Source organism: Geotrypetes seraphini, chromosome 1 (assembly GCF_902459505.1).
Source record: "Geotrypetes seraphini chromosome 1, aGeoSer1.1, whole genome shotgun sequence".
NCBI lineage: Eukaryota > Metazoa > Chordata > Amphibia > Gymnophiona > Dermophiidae > Geotrypetes > Geotrypetes seraphini.
In genome coordinates this window covers 105,790,769-105,812,824 of record NC_047084.1, presented here as the reverse complement: position 1 = coordinate 105,812,824, position 22,056 = coordinate 105,790,769, and the positions used below count along the sequence as shown (strand labels likewise).

The 22,056-nt window shown below is 39.8% G+C and overlaps 1 protein-coding gene across 11 annotated transcripts in view; it reads left to right on the top strand.

Annotated features, from left to right (window-relative positions):
• The window catches only part of UBAP2 (ubiquitin associated protein 2), a 553,760-nt gene that overhangs the window by 384,629 nt on the left and 147,075 nt on the right, over window positions 1-22,056 (top strand). For all 11 annotated transcript variants that reach the window (XR_004538612.1, XM_033935342.1, XM_033935354.1 and 8 more), the window contains 2 exons: window positions 2,689-2,869; window positions 14,650-14,741. Coding sequence is in view for 10 of the 11 variants with exons in the window: in XM_033935342.1 (XP_033791233.1) it covers window positions 2,689-2,869; window positions 14,650-14,741 (273 nt within the window). In the remaining variant the exon portion in view is untranslated. The remainder of the gene's footprint in view (window positions 1-2,688; window positions 2,870-14,649; window positions 14,742-22,056) is intronic.

The following is a 22,056-nucleotide window of genomic DNA, read 5'->3' as shown; positions in this document are numbered from 1 at the left end:
GTGTCTATTACCGTGTGTTAGCATTATGATGGCACTGGAATGGCGATTTTATGCTGTATTTTTACATTAAAACTGTATGCAGGAAAATGCAGGCAAGGCAATTATATTTTATTTATATTTTAATTATTTATATACCACTTACATCCTATGTAGTATTTATATTTGGCTCCTTTATCATATTTCTCTTCTGTTTCGGTTGCCCAGGGTCACAAGGAGCAGTGGGGGATTTGAGCCAACAGCCTCAGAGTGCTAACCACTGCACCACACACTCAGTCATTAAACCACATGTTAATTCCAAAGCCAAGCTTATATCCTCTTGATTCACAAGCTGTCATTTCTCTAGGATAAATATCAAACATTTGTCCAGGTCTTCTGCTGTTTTTAAAAAAAAAAACCAAAAAACTTTTGGCCTCCGTGTTCCTCAATCAAAGCACATGAAAAAAAATATATCTATATTGCATACTAAATCTTCTATTTTGTTAGTGTAAAGAGGACTCTTTTGCAAAACCAAGTCTACTTTTGAGCGCAAATTAGTTGCAAGTGACTCAGGCGTGCTGGAGGCATCTGCATATATGTGAACAGGGCTTCTATTTTTTGAGGTATAGATAACTCCAGTTTGATATTAAGGTCAAAATATGTTTAATAATGCATTACTTAAGCAAAGCACATGGAAAAAAAAAAATATATATATATATTGCATAATAAAACTTCTATTTGGGGGGGGTAAAGAAGACTCCTTGATAATAATAGAAAGAAATGTTTAAGAATGCATTACTCAAACAAAGCACATGAAATATATATATATATATATATATATATATATAGTATGTAAACCTCATTCCCAAAAGTCCACTTGCTCTGAACCACAGCCGTTGTGAGAAGGGATTCTCTTGTTATTTTCTCTTTGCATTTTGGGAATGAGTTTAGTATGCTATATATATTTCATGTGCTTTGCTTGAGTAGTGCATTCTTAAACATCTTTTTCTATCAAAGAGGAGTCCTCTTTACTCCCAAAAATAAAAGGCTTAGTATGCAATATATATATATATATATATATATATATTTCATGTGCTTTGCTTAGGTAATGCATTATTAAACATCTTTTGACCTTAATATCAAACTGGAGTCCTCTATATCCCCCAAAATAGAAGCTCTGTTCACCTATAAGCTCGCCTAAGTTGCATCCACCTAACTCGCACCTACCTAGCGCCCAGCTCATGCTGAAAAGTAGACCTGCTTTCGCAATGCCTACATTGTAGGCGTTAGGTAGATGCTTTTGGACACTGAGGGCCTGATTCTCCAAAGTGCGTCCCGATTTTAGGCAGCTGTAAGCGTCCTACAGCTGTCTAATCAGCCAATCACCCTCCCTCCACCCCACCCCACCCCCAGCACTAACAACCCCCAAACCTCCACCCCACCAAACTAACCTTTTCTTAAGGCCAGACGGTTCTTGCCTGTCTAGCCGGCAGGCCTGCCTCATCGAAATGAGGTGGGCCCGCCCCTTCCCGGCCCATCCCGCCGAAGCCTAAGGCCTGAATGGCCCAGGCTCTAGAAGCCTGGACCAATCAGGCCTTAGGCATAGCGGGTCCGCCCATCCCCACTTAATCTAAGGCCTGATTGGCCAATCAGACCTTAGACTTAGTGGGGATGGGCGGACCCGCTATGCCTAAGGCCTGATTGGTCCAGGCTTCTAGAGCCTGGGCCAATCAGGCCTTAGGCTTCGGCGGGATGGGCCGGGAAGGGGTGGGCCCGCCTCATTTCGACGAGGCAGGCCTGCTGGCTGGACGGGCAAGAACAGTCTAGCCTTAAGAAAAGGTTAGTTTGGTGGTTTGGGGGTTGTTAGCGCCGGGGGGGGGAGGGTGCGTCTTCGGGCAGGAGGGATTGGGCACCCTCCTGCCAGCGATCAATATTGTCGGGGGGGGAGGGTGCGTCTTCGGGCAGGAGGGATTGGGCACCCTCCTGCCAGCGATCGGACAGGCCGCGGCCTGCTATACTTATAGCGGCAGAGAGATCCCTTGCCGCAATAAGTATAGCGGCCACGTCTACTTACAATGTAGACCAGCATTTTGCTGGCCTACATTTTAGCGTTTCTCCTCTACTAGGGAGACGCGTAGGGCCGCCTAGGTTCGCCTAAGGCCCTTAGGCAAGCTTAGGTATCTTGCGGGTCTCCCTAGGCTCCCGGAGGCGCCTTCAGGCCTGCCTGGGGAGCATTTTTTTTAAAAAACGTGCATCCCGATTGGCTGATTAGACAGCTGTAGGACGCCTACAGCTGCCTAAAATCGGGACGCACTTTGGAGAATCAGACCCTGAGTGTCATGCAGTTCTGTAAATGGATGGCCATATCAGAGCCAGCCCACGCCTATCCCATTAGGCACAGCTTTTTCCAATGGGTGTCCATGAAATTGTGAACACCTATTTTGTGAATTGCGTCGAGCCTTTGGATGTCTAACTTTCAATTATTGCTTGTTAAAGTAATTAATTAGGTATATTATCCATTTTTTTTGGACACCTAATTTGGAGGACATCCACAGTGTGGACATCTAAAGTTAGATGTCCTTTACAGAATCTGCCCCATAGTGTGTATACATAAACCGATGTTCCATTTACATGGAGATGGAGAAATCTTAAATTAAGATAGTAGAGGTGAGACAAATTGAACTAATTGTTGTTGTCTTGTCTCAATTCTAGTACAGTAGTGTTGAGAACACACCCACGACAACCTTTTCTACTGTTTCAACATCGGCTATAAGCAGCACCTCTTCAGTCAGCATGGCAAGCAGTATGAACAGTCCAAGCAGCCTGGGTCTCAGTATTGCCAGTGTGTCCATGCCAGTTGCTACCACACGGGGAATGCCTTTAGTATCATCAGGTACATAACTGTATAGAAATGGCAGGGCATGGTAGGCCTCTTTAGCAAAATGAATCTCTTTTAAAAATGTCAGACTACAACAGCTAAAACACTCCTACCACCTGATAGTATTTGCTTCACTTATAGTAGCACAACCAAAGTTACTTCTATTCGATTGCTTCAGTGTCATCACATAGTTGTTAAACAATTTGTTTCTACACTTCTCCCTCCGTATTCGTGGGGGTTAGGTGCAAATAATTTTTAGGGCCGGCTCTTACTCACCCCTGCCTCTCCGACCTTAGCTGGTGGTCTAGTGGTGACACGAGGCAGGAGCGATCTTCCTATGTCTTGAGACTACAACAGGAACTCACAGCAGCCATTTTGATGACGGCTCTGCACGGGGCAGGAGTATAAGAAGATCGCTCCTGCCCCGCGTCACTGCTAGACCACCAGGTAAGGTCCAAGGAGGTTCAGGCAGCCTGCAAAAAATAGTAGATAAAAAAAATTGTGAATAAGCAAATTTACGAGTAGTGAAACTGAATCCCGAGGGAGAGCTGTGCTATATTTAGAGCTGAGTGCCTGAAATTTCAATTATTCATGTAATATTATTTACTCATTTACTTTTGTTGACCCCCGACTTCACATTGTATATTATTCTATGTAAACCTTGTAGTTTTACAAAATTGCTATTTGTAACCTGCTGATACAGAAGTCTACCATAAGGTTATACCTATTTCTAGTGCAGTAGGTGTGTCATTCTGGACAAGCAGGATAGCTCCCTGTGGCCGTAAGCCTTGCAGAAGGAATCCACTCTGGATTTTTTCTGAATCCCTCCTACTTCACAGAGGGCTCTGTTGCCTCCCTACAGTTTTTTTTTCCTTCTGCCTGAAGGAGTGTTTCTGATCTGCTCTGTTTATTTCTTTATTTTTGGTTGATTTTTTTTTACATATTTTCTTCATCTTTTGGTACTGTGAGCTCCCCTAGTCAAGGGTCTAGCTCTGCCTGTGTGGAGAAGAAGCAGACTGAGATTGCAATTGACAGACCAATCCCTAGTGGTACCTGTTAGCCAGCCTGCAGAATCATTTTTGGAGCTTGGGGCTGTCCTCTAGTAGCATTGCTCAACTACTGCTTGCAGAAGTTTGTTAGGCATCTGTAGGGGGCTCAGCAGAATCTTGCAGGGTGCCGGTTGCTTTTCGCCTCCCTCCCCTCCATTTTTTATGCATCCTCAGGGGTTGGAGGCGCAATCAGACACTGGACAGACTGGCAAACTGAAGATTCAATATTGGAAGGACATTCTGTTTGAGGCAGTGATTTCTTTTCCCAGATTCACCTACCTTAGGAGCTGAGGCAGGCTGCAGCATATTGACAGCACAGTGAGTAAAGTTGTTACAGCCTATGAGAGAAATGAGGGGGATCTGAAAATCATGTTTTTTAAGGTTCCTGCAAATTCCCTCATGTTCCCATCCTAAAATTGCTAGTTTTTAAGTTTCCTTTTAGTGTTTTTGAGGCATTTTTTGATGCCAAAATGCTTCCACCACGTCTATCTTGGATCTTCCTGATTCTTTTTTCAAAGCTCTCCTGGAGCTTCAAATCACCTCATTTTGCCTCAAATGTGGCAGGGATTGAGTCTTCAGGCTCTTTTGATCCAAGTTCATGCCATGTTTGTGCTGGATGAACACCCAAAGAGCACCCTTGTGCCACGTGCCATATAGCATGTGAAAGGGGCGGGTGTTGCCGGCTTAGCCTCCCTTTCGTTCTCTAGAGCTGAAGAACAAGTGGGAATTCTGTTGGAGCAATTTTCCTTTCTGGACTCCGGAATGGTGGTCAACCTAAACGCAGGGGCACGGATGCTGTGGAGCCCAAGAGATGCACTAGAATCTTCTACAGGAGACTCAGCGCTGCCTGGTATGGCATTTTCTCTAGAATTCATTCATTTGATATGGAGAGCTTTCCAGGACAGCCATCCTTCCAAGGGGAAGTCTGACAGCAACCTCAAGAGGCTCTTTGAAGCTTCATTTGTTACCCATGCCTGTCATAACAGGTTATGTAGTCTTGAGTGCAAGAGCGATGAGCCTTTATCCCAAGTCCTTCTAATAGGAGTAGATTACATAGTAGATGCCCTGTAAAACATCATCAGAGTCATGATCAAAGCTTTAGCTTATTCGATTTCAGCCCGCCGGATGCTCTGGATCAGGTAGTGGACTGGTGACTCCACCTCCAAAGCTACTTTCAGCAGATTTCCCTTCAAAAGGCAAATGTTTGGGAAAAGGACTGGACAATCTCATGGCCAGCCTAGCATATCTTCTTCCAAAATCATTGCCTGACAGCAGACCCAAAGCTTACAGAGGTTCAGGGAGCTCTAATTTTTGTGGCTCCAGGTGGTCTTGGACGTACTTAGGAGCCATTAACCAGAGATCCTTCCTGGGATACAGACAGAGGTCTGCCGGATCCAGAAACAACCATGCCTCTGGTTCCCATCCTGTGTCATTTTCCAAAAAGACACAATGATGCCAGGTCCGGAGCTGTCCCTCTCAAGGTAAAGATCATATATCTTCAGACCGCTGGGTTCTGGAAATCATCCAGAACAGTTATAAGCTGGAATTTTCCCAGCCCCTAACGGACTGGTTTGTAGGCTCCCCAGAGGGGCGACCAGAAAAAGCAGACAGGGTGGAGACCACAAGGAGAAGATTATTGGAGATTCTGGCCATAAAACCTGTGCCGCCCAAAGGCTTAGGTAGAGATACTCCATATACTTCATGTCAAAAAAAGATTCAGACGATTGGAAACCCATTCTGAATCTTACGTCAATGCAGCAATCAGGGTTCCATGCTTTCACATGGAGACAGTTTGTTCTATCATAATAGTGGTGGCTCTGGGGAAATTCCTAGCCTCTCTGGATCTGACAGAGGCCTACTTGCATATTCCCGGGCCACGGAGAGTTCCTGAGGTTCCATGTTCTGGAAAGCCATTATCAGTTCTCAGCCCTTCCCTTTGGCCTAGCGACTGCTAGCTACAGGGTTCCCCACCTCCAAAATCCCCTTTCCTGCTTTCAAGGGCTGTTTCTTGGCACCAGAACACTGCTGCAGCGACCATCTTGGATTTCCCAATATTGATTAAAAAGCCCCTATCTTCCTCAAAACCTCTTGATTTGGTTTAAAACCAATTAAAATGGACTCCTCAGACCTTTCTACCCCTATATAATGCTAGATTTGCACTGGATGGTTGGCTGAAGAGCATCCATATGCCACATGTTGCGATGAGGGGGGGTGGGGTCCTTGGGTTAAGCCCCCTCTGGTACCTCTAGGATTGAAGAATCACAAGGGGCTCATTATTCAGGAAGAAAATCCCTCCCAGAGCCCTTGGAGAGCGATTTGGCAAAACAGATGCGTGGACGCCACAGAGCCCAAGAGACAACAAGGTAAATCCCTGAAGGGATCCTCTGGGCTTCCTGCTCAGGGCTTTACCCCTGTTTTTGTGAGACTTATGTAGAAAGCTTATTTGAGTTGTTGGGGTACTCCTGTGCCCTCTTAAGGTACACCTGTGACTGCACAAGGGGGTTTGCCTCCCCAAAGTGCATTCCCCACCCCCCAGAGAGGATTTCTGACCAGTTCCCAGAAGACCAGTTGGAGAAGGACTGGGGGCCAGAATCAATGCATTTAGTACCCCAGAGTGAGTCTTTGCTCTTAGGAGATTTGGGGTCCAAGGCAGAGGCTGTTAGTCAAGAGACAGTGGTGGCCCTTGACCAAGGGTAGGACCCGATTGTATGCCACCTTTTCAAGCTGACAGCCTTGCTGGAGATTATTACGGATTCCCTGTGGGCATTAAATCTGGAAGCCCCGCAGACCTCAGCTACACAGTGCTCTGTTATGAGTAGCTCTGACTGAGACTACACTTTTTCCTTGCATGGAGCACTGGAAGAACCCAGAAGAATCCTTATGGATTACTAAGACAATGTCCAAACTCTATCCCATTGCTCCTGAATTTCAGCAGCTGTTTGTTTAGCCTAAAGTGGATTTGTTGGTAGTATAGGAAAGCGTGGGATAGGCACATGAGATCTCTTACTCAAGAAAGCGTAGGACAGGCACATGAAATCTTAGGGAGAGTAGAAGATAGTGGATGCTGTGGATGGGCAGACTTGATGGGCCATTTGGCCTTTATTTGCCATCATGTTACAAAGCGTACTTCCCTGCCTATTTTATCTGCCATCAGGTTTCTAGGTTACTAAGCTTACTTCTCTGCTATTTTAAAGGATTTGCAGGATGGCAGGGTAGATGTCCTCAAAAGGCAATTCGAAACCATGGCCTTGGAAATTAAAGCAGCGGCCTCGTTCGTGGCACTTGCTTGCCATACCAGATAGCATCAGACTCCCATGGTGGACGACAACATTTACTCCCAGCTGGTAATGGCGGGGGTTGACTATGTAGAAAATGGTTCTCTATGACTTAATCAAAGCAATGAACAAAGTTTCTGCTTATGCTATCTCCACTGACAAAATTTCTGGATCAGATATTGGGCAGGAGGTTCAGCTTCTAAAGCAACATTGAGCAGGCTTCCTTCTAAGGGACAAATGCTATTTGGTAAGGGACTGAACGATCTTAAGGCCAGTGTGACAGATCATCACCCTAAAGTTTTGCCAGACAGTAGACCACGAGCCCTTAGAAGGTCAGGTTAAGCTAATTTTTGAGGCTCTAGGTGATTTCATCAGTATTCAGGAAGAACCTCTACCCTGCAATCAAATCAGGAATCTCGACAGGACTACGGAAACACTAGGCAACCTCAGTGTTCTGATTCTCGCAGCACAGCAGCCTCCAAGAAATCCCAATGATGCCAAGTCCATAGCCATGCCTCTACAGATAGGTGGGAGGTTAAGAACATAAGAATAGCCTTACTAGATCAAACCAATGCTCCATCTAGCCCAGTATCCGATCTTCACGGAGGCCAATCCAAGTCACAAGTACCTGGCAAAAACCTAAATAGTAGCAGCATTCCATGCCACCGATCCAGGGCAAACAGTAACTTCGCCCATGTCTGTCTCAACAGCAGTTTATGGACTTTACCTTCAATAAATTGTCCAAACCCTTTTTAAAACCAGCTACATTAACCACTTTTTCTACATCCTCTGGCAACACATTCCAGAACTTATCTGAATGAAAAAATATTTCCTCCTATTGGTTTTAAAAGTATTACTCTGTAACTTTGAGTGTCCCCTAGTCTTTGTAAATCTTGATGCATTAAAAACTCGATCCACTTGTACCCATTCTACACCACTCAGGATTTTGTAGACTTTGATTATATCTCCTGTCAGCTGTCTCTTTTCCAAGCTGAAGAGTCCTAACTTCTTTAGTTTTTCCTCATATGAGAGAAGTTCTATCCCCTTTATCATCTTGGTCCCTCTTCTTTGAAACATTTTTAGTGCCGCTATATCTTTCTTGAGATAAGGAGACCAGAACTGAATGCAATGCTCAAAGAGAGGTTGCACCATTGAGCGATACAGAGGCATTATAACATTCTTAGTCTTGTTTACCATCCCTTTTCTAATAATTCCTAGTATCTTGTTTGCTTTCTTGGCTGCAGCTGCACACTGAGTGGAAGGTTTCAGCGTATCTACGATGACACCCAGATTTCTTTACTTGTGCACTGACTCCCAAGGTGGACCCTAGCATCCGGTAACTATGATTTGGATTATTCTTCCCTATATACATAATTTTTCATTTGTCCACATTAAATTTCATCTTCCATTTGAACGTCCAGTCTTACAATTTTCTAAGGTCTTTCTCCAGTTTTTCACAGTCTGCATGCGTTTTAACAGCTTTGAACAGTTTAGTGTAATCTGCAAATTTATTCACCTAACTTGTAGTTCTGATTTCCAGATTATTTATAAATAAGTTAAATAGCATCAGTCCTGTTGAGAAAAATGGCCATTTAACACTACCATTTGTTTTCTGTCCAATAACCAATTTTTAATCCACAATTGAACATTGCCTCCTATCCTTTGACTCTTTAATTTTCTTAGGAGCCTCTGATGAGGAACTTTATCAGAAGCTTTCTAGAAATCTAGATATACTACATCAAATGGCTCACCTTTATCCACATGTTTATTCACCCCTTCAAAGAAGTCAAGCAAATTGGTGAGACAAGACCTCCCTCGGTTGAACCCATGCTGACTGTCTCATTAAATCATGTTTGTCTCCATGTTTAACAATTTTAATTTTTATAATTGTTTCCACTATTTTGACTGGCACTGAGGGCAGGCTTTACCAGTCTGTAATTCCCCAGATCTCCCCTGGAACCCCTTTAAAAATCGGCATAACATTGTCTACCCTTCAATCTTCAGGTACTACAGATGATTTTAGTAACAGGTTACAGATCACTAACAACAGATAAGCAATTTCATTTTTGTGTTCTTTCAGTATCCTGGGATGTATACCATCCAGTCCAAGTGACACTCTTTAACTTGTTGATTAACCTTGGCATTAACCTTGTTGATTAACCTTAGAACACAAGGCGAGGAGATCAAAATAATGAAATGTCATCCAGGAAAAAACTAAGGATTTTTAACACTGATGTTGTTATCCATCTGGGAACAAATGACATGGCCAACAACTCCACACTTGCAACACAGAAAACTTTTCAAGAGCTTGGTGAGGGCTTGAAACCTTTTGTAAAGATTTTAGCATTTTCTGAAATACTGCCTGCATATGGAAAGGGAGAGCAAAGAGTGAAAACCACAGAGGACTTTAATAGATGACTCAAAGCCTGATGTCATCAAGAAAGCTTCAGGTACATAGGCAGATGGGGAAATACATGGAAGGACAAGAAGCTATATTGCACTGATGGGCTACATATTACTACAGCAGGAAAAAGACACCTTGCAGAGAAATTTAGACAATATGTTTCTAGGCATTTAAACTAGAAGGTGGGGGTGGTGTATTTATGAAGGACAATTATAGAGACCACCCCCGGCAAAAGAAAAGATGTGATAGTAGTAAAGATTGCAACATGAACAATATCAGCAACTCATTTCTTAGCATTGCAATGGAAAGTGAAATGAAACAAAATCTATACGAAAAAGGAGATTACTGCTGAAAAATAGCTGGAAAGTGATGACCACAAATGCTCACAGTCTAAACAACAAAGTTCATGATCTGCATGCCCTGATGTTAAAGGCAGATCTAGATATTGTCGCTATCACAGAGACATGGTTCAGTGAATTACATGGATGGGATGCAAACATACTGAGATATCTTTTTAGGAAGGACAGGGATGGTCAAAAAGGTGGAGGAGTAGCTCTCTATGTAAAGATCAATATCCAAGCGATCTAAATGCAAGGGACCTGGGGAGAGGAAGAAGCGATATGGATCACTCTGGAAAGAGAAGATGGAATTTCTGTCTACGTGGGTGTAGTCTACAGACCTCTGACTCAATCGCAGCAAATTGATAAGGATCTGATTGTGGATATCCAAAAGTTTGGAAGGAAAGAGGAGGTGCTGCTGTTGGGAGATTTCAGCCTGCCAGATGCAGACTGGAATGTTCCGTCTGCAGAATCAGAAAGAAGTAGGGAGATTGTGGATGCCTTTCAAGAGGCTCTGCTCAGACAAATGGTGATGGAACCCACGAGGGAAAAAGCGATATTGGATCTGGTCCTCACAAATGGAAAGAGTATCTCTAATGTTCGAGTGGGTGCTCACCTGGGAAGTAGCGATCATCAAACGGTTTGGTTTGATCTAACGGCTAAAGTGGATAGCGGCCGCACGATACTTAAAGTCCTAGATGTCAAACGTACGGACTTTAATGAAATGGGAGAGTACCTGAAGAAAGAGCTGTTAGGATGGGAGGACATAAGAGAAATGGAAAGACAGTGGTCTAAGCTAAAAGGAACGATAAAAATGGTTACGGACCTTTATGTGAAGAAAATAAATACAAAACAAGAGAAAAAGTAAGCCGATATGGTTCCCCAAACTAGTGGCGGAGAAAATAAAGGGGAAAGAGTTGGCGTTCGTGTGAAATATAAAAAAAACCCAAGAGGAGTGCAGAAAGGACTACAGGGTGAAACTGAAAGAAGCCAAGAGAGAGATACGTCTGGCGAAAGCACAGGCCGAAGAATAAATGGCTAAAAATGTAAAAAAAAAGGGAGACAAAAATTGTACCAGATATATTAGTGAAAGGAGGAAGATGAAAAATGGAATTGCTAAACTAAAAGATGCTGGGAACCGATATGTAGAGAGTGATGAGGAAAAAGCAAATGTGCTAAACAAATACTTCTGTTCTGTGTTCACAGAAGAAAATCCTGGAGAAAGACCGAGATTGTCTGGCAAAGTTACATGAGAAAATGGAGTAGATTCTGTGCCGTTCATGGAGGAGAGTGTTTATGAGCAAACTTGAAAAACTGAAGGTGGACAAAGCGATGGGACCAGACAGGATCCATCGCGGGATACTAAGGGAGCTCAGAGAAGTTCTGGCGAGTCCTATTAAAGACTTGTTCAACAAATCTCTGGAGACGGGAGTGATTCCTGGGGATTGGAGGAGAGCGGATGTAGTCCCTATTCACAAAAGTGGTCACAGGGATGAAGCAGGAAACTACAGGCCGGTGAGCTTGATTTCGGTTGTTGGAAAAATAATGGAAGTGTTGCTGAAAGAAAGGATAATGTACTTCCTTGAATCTAATGGGTTACAGGATCCGAGGCAACATGGCTTTACAAAAGGTAAATCATGCCAAACGAACCTGATTGAATTTTTTGATTGGGTGACCAGAGAGCTGGATCGAGGACATATGTTAGATGTAATTTACTTAGATTTCAGCAAAGCCTTTGATACAGTTCCTCATAGGAGGCTGTTGAACAAACTTGAAAGGCTGAAGTTAGGACCCAAAGTGGTGAACTGGGTTAGAAACTGGCTGTCGGACAGACGCCAGAGGGTGGTAGTTAATGGAAGTCGCTCGGAGGAAGGAAAGGTGAGTAATGGAGTCCCTCAGGGTTCGGTGCTGGGGCCGATCCTGTTCAATATGTTTGTGAGTGACATTGTTGAAGGGTTAGAAGGAAAAGTGTGCCTTTTTAAAAATGATACCAAGATTTGTAACAAGAGTAGACACCGAAGAGGGAGTGGAAAATATGAAAAAGTTAGAGGAATGGTCTAATGCCTGGCAACTAAAATTCAATGCAGAGTAATGCATTTGGAGATTAATAATCGGAAGGAACCATATATGCTGGGAGATATGCACGGACGGGGAGAGGGACTTTGGGGTGATAGGTCCGAAGATCTAAAGGCGAAAAAACAGTGTGACAAGGCGGTGGCTGCTGCCAGAAGGATGCTGGGATGTATAAAGAGAGGCGTAGCCAGTTGAAGGAAAAGGGTGTTGATGCCCCTGTACAGGTCATTGGTGAGGCCCCACTTGGAGTATTGTGTTCAGTTTTGGAGACCATATCTGGCGAAGGACGTAAGAAGACTTGAAGCAGTCCAGAGGAGGGCGAAGAAAATGATAGGAGGCTTGCGCCAGAAGACTTATGAGGAGACTGGAAGCCCTGAAAATGTATACCCTAGAGCAGGGGTAGGGAACTCCAGTCCTCGAGAGCCGTATTCCAGTCGGGTTTTCAGGATTTCCCCAATGAATATGCATGAGATCTATTTGCATGCACTCCTTTCAATGCATATTCATTGGGGAAATCCTGAAAACCCGACTGGAATATGGCTCTCGAGGACCGGAGTTCCAACTCCTGCCCTAGAGGAAAGGAGGGACAGGGAAGATAGACGTTCCAATACTTGAAGGATATTAACGTAGAACAAAATCTTTTCCAGAGATAGGAAAATGGTAAAACCAGAGGACATAATTTGAGGTTGAGGGGTGGTAGATTCAAGAACAATGTTAGGAAATTCTACTTTACGGAGAGGGTGGTGGATGCCTAGAATGCGCTCCTGAGAGAGTTGGTGGAGAGGAAAACGGTGACTGAGTTCAAAGAAGCATGGGATGAACACAGAGGATCTAGAATCAGAAAATAATATTAAATATTGAACTAAGGCAAGTACTGGGCAGACTTGCACGGTCTGTGTCTGTATATGGCCGTTTGGTGGAGGATGGGCTGGAGAGGGCTTCAATGACTGGGAGGGTTTAGATGGGCTGGAGTAGGTTTTAATGGAGATTTCGGCAGTTGGAACCCAAGCACAGTACCGGGTAGAGCTTTGGATTCTTGCCCAGAAATAGCTAAGAAGAAAAAATAAAAAAAATTTAAATTGAATCAGGTTGAGCAGACTGGATGGACCATTTGGGTCCTCATCTGCCGTCTACTATGTTACTATGATTTGGCTTAGTAAATCTTCCAGGTTCACCGAGATTTATTTCAATTCATCTGCCTCATCACCCTTGAAAACCATTTCCGGTTCTGGAAGATTTCTTTCATCTTCTTCCGTAAAGACCGAAGTAAAGAATTCATTCAGTCTCTCAGCTATGACCTTATCCTCACTGAGTGCACCTTTTACTCCTTGATCATCCAACTGTTCCACACATTCCCTCCCAGGTTTTCTGCTTTTAATATACCTACAAAAATTGTTATTATGAGTTTTTGCCTCTTTGACAAGTTGTTCTTCATATCCTTATTTAGCTTTCTTTAACAATGTTTTGCATCTAACTTGCCAGTGCTTATGTCTCTTCTTATTTTCTTCATTGGGATCCTTTTTCCATTTTTTAAAGGATCTTCAGCTTGGAAAAGAGATGGTTGAGGGGGGATGTGATTAAGGTCTGCAAAATCCTGAGTGGTATAGAATGGGTGAAATTTAATTGAGTTTTCAAAGTTTCAAAACGCACAAAAAAACAGAGGATACTCAATGATATTACATGGAAATACTTTAAAACAAATAGGAGGAAATATTATTATCTCAAGAATATTTAAACTCTGAAACTTGCTGTCAGAGGATGTGGTTACAGCAGTTTTTATAACTGGGTTTGGACAATTCCAGGAGAAAAAGTCCATAGTCTGCTATTGAGACAGACATGGGGGAAGCCACTACTTGCCATAAATTTGTAGTATGTAATGTTGCTTCTGTTTGGATTTCTGCCAGGTACTGTGACTTTAATTGGCCACTGTTAGAAACAGGAAACTGGACTAGATGGTCCATTGGTCTGACCCAGAATGGGTATTCTTAAGTTCTTATGGTAAAAAAATAGATGGACCATATGGTTGTACCTTCTATCATATTTTGTTTCTCTTACTTTTTCTCTCCAGCAATGGCTATTCTAATCAGGAGCAATTGCTTCAGTCACATTGTCCTCGCTCTTCCTTCCTTACTCCCCCTACCCCTTGTTTTAACACAGAGTATGTCCACTGACCTTCTGCAGTTAGTGATGCAGCTATCCCTGGTTTCCCTTCCTCAGTTTGCATGCAAAATTGCTCCTCTCAGTCACCATATGCTTTTTTTGCTAATTCACTCTATTTCCCTAATACCTATGGGTGATCTGATCATTTACCAACTTTACCTTCCCAAAGTTGATATCATTCTAAGTCACAATAAACTAATCCAACATATAGAAATTGTCATGTAGGATAATTTTCTGGAGCTTAATGACTTTGAAATACTGCACTATTAATTATTTGGTTATTTAAATATATCTTATCTATTCAATTGTGTACTGGTAATTGTTTTCCTTTCCTTTTATTTTAATTATGGCAATCTGTCTGCTTTATTGAGTTTAGACCAATATGTAGTTTTCTTAAGTATTTAGGTTTTATATAGCAACTTACAGATTACAGATCAGAGTATTTTTCTTTCAAACTTTGGTTTCTTTTTAAATTTATATAGTTTTTACTTCACAGGAAAAGCTCCCCCCAATCTTGCTCAAGGAGTACCACCCTTGTTGCATAACCAATACATCATGGGACCTGGAGGACTTCTGCCTGCCTACCCAGTAAGTAGCTTTCTTTGCTCCTTTATATCATTTTGCATGTTATGGTTGTGCATTTCCTTTCTAATTTTTTTTTAACTGTAGCTTTTGAGAATTAATCTTTTGTTGGTGTTAACTGTCCGCTTATGAGTTGTTTTCAAGGCCTCAAAGAGATTTGGTAAATTCTCAGCCATCATGTGACTCTTATTTGGGTTTCTCCTGTAAAGATTGCAGCATCTTTCTCTCTTCCCTGACCTCTTCTTCTCTGTGCCGCAAGTGTAACACGTCCCAGTATTTCTTTCACAGGCCCCTACCCTTTCCCTTTCAAGTCCAGTACTTCCCTGTTCCTTGAACCTTTTTTTTTTACTGGCAGTGAATACACACAGTCTAGGCTGATGCCAAATCCTCCTTTCTGCCACTTTCTGCCAAAGTTGAAAAGGAAGTTGCAGCAGAGGTAACGATCCAGTAGTGGCCCAGACTGGGTGTAATGAGTTTGGGAAAAGAAAGGTTTGAAGCCTGAGGAAGGGGGGACTGAGAGGAAGAAGGAAAGACGTTAGACTCATATGGTGGGCTGTGGTGAGGAAGAGGGAGAGGTGCTCCACCTACAGGGGGCAGAAGGGAAAAGTACTGGACTTATAGAGCAGTGGGGACAAGAGAGATGCTAGATTACATGTAAAGAAATGGGGGGTAGAGGGGAGATGCCAAACTGTGGAAGGGGGGAAGAAGGGAGAGGGAGAGATGCTGGATTTGTAGTGAAGGTTAGGCAATGAGGAAGAAGGAGAGATGCTGCACAGAAAGGAGAGGCTTGTGGGGGGGGTTAGGGAGGAAGGTTCTAGACCTCTGCAGGGAAAGGGACAGGAGAGATGTTGGACTAACTGTGAGGGAATCAAAGAGAGAATTAGAGGGGGAGATGTCAGACTATTGAGGGTTAAAGTAAGTAAGAGAGAAATGCTGGATGAAGGGTAGAGAGAGGGAAGGGGGGACATGCTTCCCTGTAGGAAACTGATTTAAGGGAGGGAAGGATATACTGAGCAGGGGTGGAGAAGAAAGGAAGAGAGAAATACTGGACCACATGGGGGAGTAAGAAAGGCATAGGACAGAAAGACCATGTTGGGTGGAAAGGGCAAAGAAAGGGGAGAAGCTGGACACTTGTATAGGGGATATGTGGGACATAAGGGGAGCATTGGGACAGGGACACAGAGGAATGATGCTGGATGAGGATGTGGTAGGGACACAGAGATACAATGCTGGACACAATGAGATATAGACATTATCCCAGGACAAGCAGGCAGCATATTCTTGACTGATGGGTGACGGCACCGACGGAGCCCCGGTACGGACAATTTTAGAGTGATTGCACTCTAAGAACTTGGAAAGTTCTGGTAGGCCGCACCGCGCACGCACGAGTGCCTTCCCGCCCGACAGAGGCGCGCGGTCCCCAATTTCTTAGTTTCCGCGGAGCTAAGAAGACGCGTTTTTCAACGGCTGTTGAAATTTTTTCTTTTTTGTTTAAGTTTTTTTATTGAATTTTTTTTCCATTTAACAACAAGTGTCATAAATTTTCATACAATTATCTTAACAATACACTTGATATTTTTATAATATATTTTATATATAACATTTCTTGTCTTATTTTTCTTATGGTTTTATATATCATATAATTGTAATTATTTTTCTTATAAAGTTATACAATATATATATTGTAATGATTTTATCAATTATTATTTAAATATGAACCTTTTCCCCCTCCCTTTATTACGTTATTTTCATGTAAGAATATCATCTATTATAATATTTTATTTATAATATATGATAAAGAGAATAATTCCCTCCCCTTAACCCCTCCCCCCTCCTTCTTTATACTATTTTCTTATCATGGGAAAATGAAATTCAAATATTGCAATATTCTGTTAATGGTCCCCAAATTTTCTTGAACTTATTCATATATCCTTTTTGTGTTGCAAATGCATGTTCCATCTTATATATATGGCAAACTGAGTTCCACCAGAAATTATAGTTCAATCTGTCCCAATTTTTCCAATTACGTGTAATTTGCTGTATTGCTATTCCAGTCATTATAAATAAAAGTTTGTTGTTATTTGATGAGATTTGACTATGGGCTCTCATTGTAGTACCAAATAGAATTGTATCATATGTCAAGGCTACTGGATTTTCTAACATCCTATTTATTTGGGGCCAAATTGATTTCCAAAATGTTAATATGAATGGACAATAGAATAAAAGATGATCTAATGTCCCTGCTTCTAGATGACAATGCCAGCATCTATTAGACTTAGAGCTATCAATTCTATGTAAACGTGTAGGGGTCCATAGAGCTCTATGTAAAATAAAAAACCAAGTTTGTCTCATAGATGCTGACATTGTACATCTTATCCTCCAAGACCAAAGTCGTGGCCATTGAGATGCATTAATTTGATGCTTAATCTCAATGCTCCAAATATCTCTAAGACCATTTTTTTTTTTTTAATGTATAAATCCAGATATTAATTTATACCACATTGCGGCCTGGTGTCCCATGGAATCTATCTGAAAACATAAGAATTCCATACTATGATAATTATTAAGATTTTTCCATTCAGAGAACCCTGTCTGAATGGCCTGCTTCAATTGCAACCATCTGAAATATTGTGATTTATTTAAACCAAATTTATTTTGCAATTGTGAAAACTCAAGCAGTTTACCTTTATTTATTACATCTTCTAAAATACGAATTCCAGCCATCATCCAATGTTTCCAGATAATTTTAAAACCGCCAACTTTGATCTTTGGGTTAAGCCATATTGTTTGAGTCGTTGATTTAGTTATTGGAATAGGAGTTAGATTACTTATATATCTTATAGTTTTCCAAGTATCCATTAATATTTTATGATCTTTATATAACCTTGGCATTTGAATACTTATCACATGACTCAGACGTAAAGGAAACATTAATCTTCATTCTAACCAGAACCAATCTGGTATATGTTCAATGGGTTCTGGGAGGATCCAATACATACCATGACGCATAATATAGGCTTGATGGTACCTATAAAAATTTGGAAAATTTACCCCTCCCTCCTCAATTGGTCTTTGTAAAGATACTAGAGCAATTCTGGGGTTTTTTCCAAGCCAAATAAATTTTGTTAATATTTTATCCAATTTTTTGTAAAAAGACCCCTGGAAAAAAATTGGTATCATACCCATTTGATAACAAACTATTGGTAAAATCATCATTTTTACAGTTTGCACTCTCCCCCACCAAGATATGCACAAAGGATTCCATTGCTCACACATTTCTGACACTTTTTGTAATAAATTTTTTTCATTGATTATCATAGTTTCTTCTATAGTTTTTGTAATCCAAATTCCTAAGTATTTTAATCCTTCCTCTTTCCAAATAAAAGAAAATGAGTCAAATAAACTTTTTGTACAATGTACGTTGAGTGGAAGTACTTCTGATTTATTCCAGTTTATTTTATATCCTGAAAATTTTCCAAATCTTTCAATCAGTTCGAGTAGCTTTGGAATGGTTGTTTCCGGATTTCTCAAATAAAGTAATATATCATCCGCATATGCTGATAGTTTATATTCTCTATCTGAATGTGGAATACCCTGTATCTCCTTTATCTGTTCTATAGCTAATAACAAGGGTTCTAAAACGATATCAAAAAGCAAAGGAGATAGTGGGCATCCTTGTCTAACCCCTCTTTGTAGAATAAATTTTTCTGAAAAATCATTATTAATATATAATCTAGCAACAGGGGAGTTATACAATGCCTTTATTATTTGTATAAAACCGGATCCTATACCAAACCATTCCATTGTCTGAAACATGAAGGACCATTCCACTCTATCAAAAGCTTTTTCCGCATCTAATGAAATAGAGAATGCTGGGTCATTGATGGATTTTGTCAAATATAACATGTGATGTGCCAATCTAGTATTATGAGACGAATGTCTTTGAGCAACAAAACCTGTTTGATGCATATCAATAATGAAAGGGAGAGCTTTAGCCAATCTTAATGCTATTGCCTTAGTTAAAATTTTTCCATCCACATTTATTAAAGAAATAGGTCTATAGTTTGATACCAAAGTAGGATCTTTATTTGGCTTAGGTAAAACTATAGTTATTGATTCAGCCATAGTACCTGTAATACAACCTTTATTTAGTTGTTTCTGATATAATTTTAATAAATAGGGCATTATGATGTTTTGGAATGATTTATAAAACTCTACTGTATAACCATCTCCACCTGGAGCGGATCCAACTCTGAGGGACTTCAATGCTGTACCTAACTCTTTTAAGGATATTGGTTCTTCTAAACTTCGTTTTATATGTTCAGGAATCTTTGGTCCATTTATTAACTTTAAAAATTCTATTCCATCTTTTTCCTTTTCTGAATAGGGCTCGGAAGAATACAAATCTTTATAGAATTTTAAAAATTGTTTTATTATGGGATTAGTTTGAGATAACATTTCTTTATTTTCATTTTGAATTGCAATTATTTTTGTTTTTTTCTTTTTTGCTTTGAGATAATTTGCAAGCAATCTTCCCGCCTTATTCGAATTTCCATAATACAGAGCTTGTTGTACAAATAAATCTTTTCTAATGATTTTTGAAGAAATTTCATTATATTTACCTTTAGCTTTTAACAATTCTTGTTGTGTCAAATAATCCCATTTTTCAATTAATTTTGATTCTAGAGACTTTATTAATTTTTCTAATTCTATAAATTGTTGTTTTTCTTTTTTTATTTTCATTGCTGAATAAGAAATAATTTGTCCTCTAGTATATGCTTTAAACGCATCCCATAAAGTCTCTATGGAAATTTCTTCTGTATCATTAATTTGAAAATATTCTTCTATTTTTTTTATAAGATTTGTACAAAAGTCATTATCTGCAAGCAATGTATTATTCAATTTCCATATAGGTCTGTTTATATTTTGATCTATTATTTTAATTTCAATCCACACTCCACCATGATCAGATAATACAATTGGATCAATGACAGCCTGTGTGACTTGATGTACTAATTGATTAGAAACAAAAATATAATCTATTCTAGAAAAAGAATTATGGACTTGTGAACAAAACGAAAATTCCCGACCATCAAAATGAAGTATACGCCAAATATCCTTTAAATCACAAGATTGCACCAAATTGTCAAGACCTAATGATTTTATAAATCTTCTCGGGCTTTTATCTATCAATGGATCCATCACAGCATTGAAATCTCCTGCCACTATTAAATTTGAAGTAGCCAGTGGAAGAATCAACTGTTGCAGAGTTTTAAAAAATTCATTTTGATTTGAATTAGGGGCATATATATTGAAAAGCGTCATGGTGGTATTTCCCATGTCCATTTCTATATATATCCATCTTCCTAAAGGATCAGCTGCCTTAAACTTAAATGAAGCGGAACATTTTTTATTTATTAATATTGCAACTCCAGCTTTTTTTCCTATTGCTGCAGAAAAGTAACATTGCTTGACCCAATCATCTTTTAGCTTTATGGATTCATTATTTGATAAATGGGTCTCTTGTATGCAGCATATATCAGCGTTTTGCCTTTTCAAAAATAATAATGCCTTTTTTCTTTTAATCGGGTGATTTAGACCATTAACATTTAAAGAGATTATTTTAAGATCCATTTAATTTTAATGTAATATGTATTATAACAATCCCATCTGCAATGTTTTTTATGAACTTCATTTTCCCATAAATAAGATAGTTTGAGGAATTATCTATTTTACCCCTACCCTTAAAATTTAATACCCTCCCATTCCCTCCCTTCCCACCCCATTTGTATACGATCACTTGGAAACACAACATAGATCAGGTTTAACATTACTCCATTACAAGCTAAAAAATAAATTATAGTTTTATACTTATTACTCCATGCTAATAACATAGTATAATATATCCTTATACTAATATTTGTTATATTTATTTTCTCTTTTATTCATTTTCAGAAATATATATATATATCTATTTTTTTTTTCCCCTTATAATTCTTACCTTTCTTTATTTTACAAAAAATTACTCTAAAACAGAATAGAGCAAAGAAATGATTCTAATCTACAGGATTTTAACAGAGTTTCATATAATTCAATCAAGCCTGACTAAAAGCTTAGTTCCTAAGAACTTAAAGGCATTACTAAAAACTTAAAAGCCTAGAAAGTGTTTATTACATATTTATTATTATTCTGGATTCCTAAAATTGCAATATATCAATTGTCAGGTTAGTCAAAGTATCTATTAACCCATTTTTAAGTAAATAAATAAATTCAGTTTAAGTATATAGTGAAAGTCATTGGTAAATAAATATCCAATAAAATGCAATATCTTTCTTTCAAAATTATATGTGTAAAGTATGAGAAGGATGAGAATAAAATAGATGAGAAAAAGATATAGTAGAAATACAACATTTGAAGACAATTTTTTTTTTTTTTTTTTAAAGTACTTCTATAATAAACTTAACGTTCTTCACTATCTTTGTCAGGGAACATGCCAAGAATGCATAACAGTTAGTTCAGTGTATCAGCTGGGAATGGTTACAAGCTTGTTTGCACATATGGCAAACATAAAGGAAGGGCTCAGCTGTTCTCCTCCAACTGGGTGGGAATTAACTTTCTGCTTCTTTTACTAATATAATTGTAGTCATTATGTTCCACATCTTAGCGTCTGGGTCTTCCAGGATATTCATAGGAGCAGGGCAGATTCAGTTTGTAATTTACTCATGTGTTGGTAGCCTTCTATTCAGGATTTTTTTTTTTTTTTTTTAATGAGACACTTCCCAATCGACCACAAGTTTTCACGCAGGTTGCACTACTGTTTGTACTTCCTGTTGACACGCAGATCCCTTCCTCTACTCAGCAACTCAGCAAACATAGTATCTCTAGTGTTCCACCTTTCTCCATTTCTCTCCGTGAGCATATAATCCATGCTGCAAGAGGATATCTTTCAAAAAGCTCCTCCATCTCGTCCCTTCAGCTGCATATATATTGAATTCTCCAGGTAGATCAATGTTCTTTTTTTTTTTTTTTTTTTTCTTTTCCCCTCCACAACATTCTGTTACTGACATGTTTGCATTCTTTTCAAGTTGTTCCATTTTCCTGTTATTTGCTTTTTTTAAAAAATTTCTAGCATTCTAAACGGTTTTTACAGTTTTTTAATGTTTAGATTATTTTGTATATAATAAATCAAAGTGAAAAGTTATTAATGTCTTCTTGTTATATTAAATACTTTAAAATATTCCCAAAGTTTCTTTTTAAGATGTCATTGGTTGTTCAAATGTTTCAAGGTATTCTGCTAGTTTTTTAGAATCATTAAAATTTT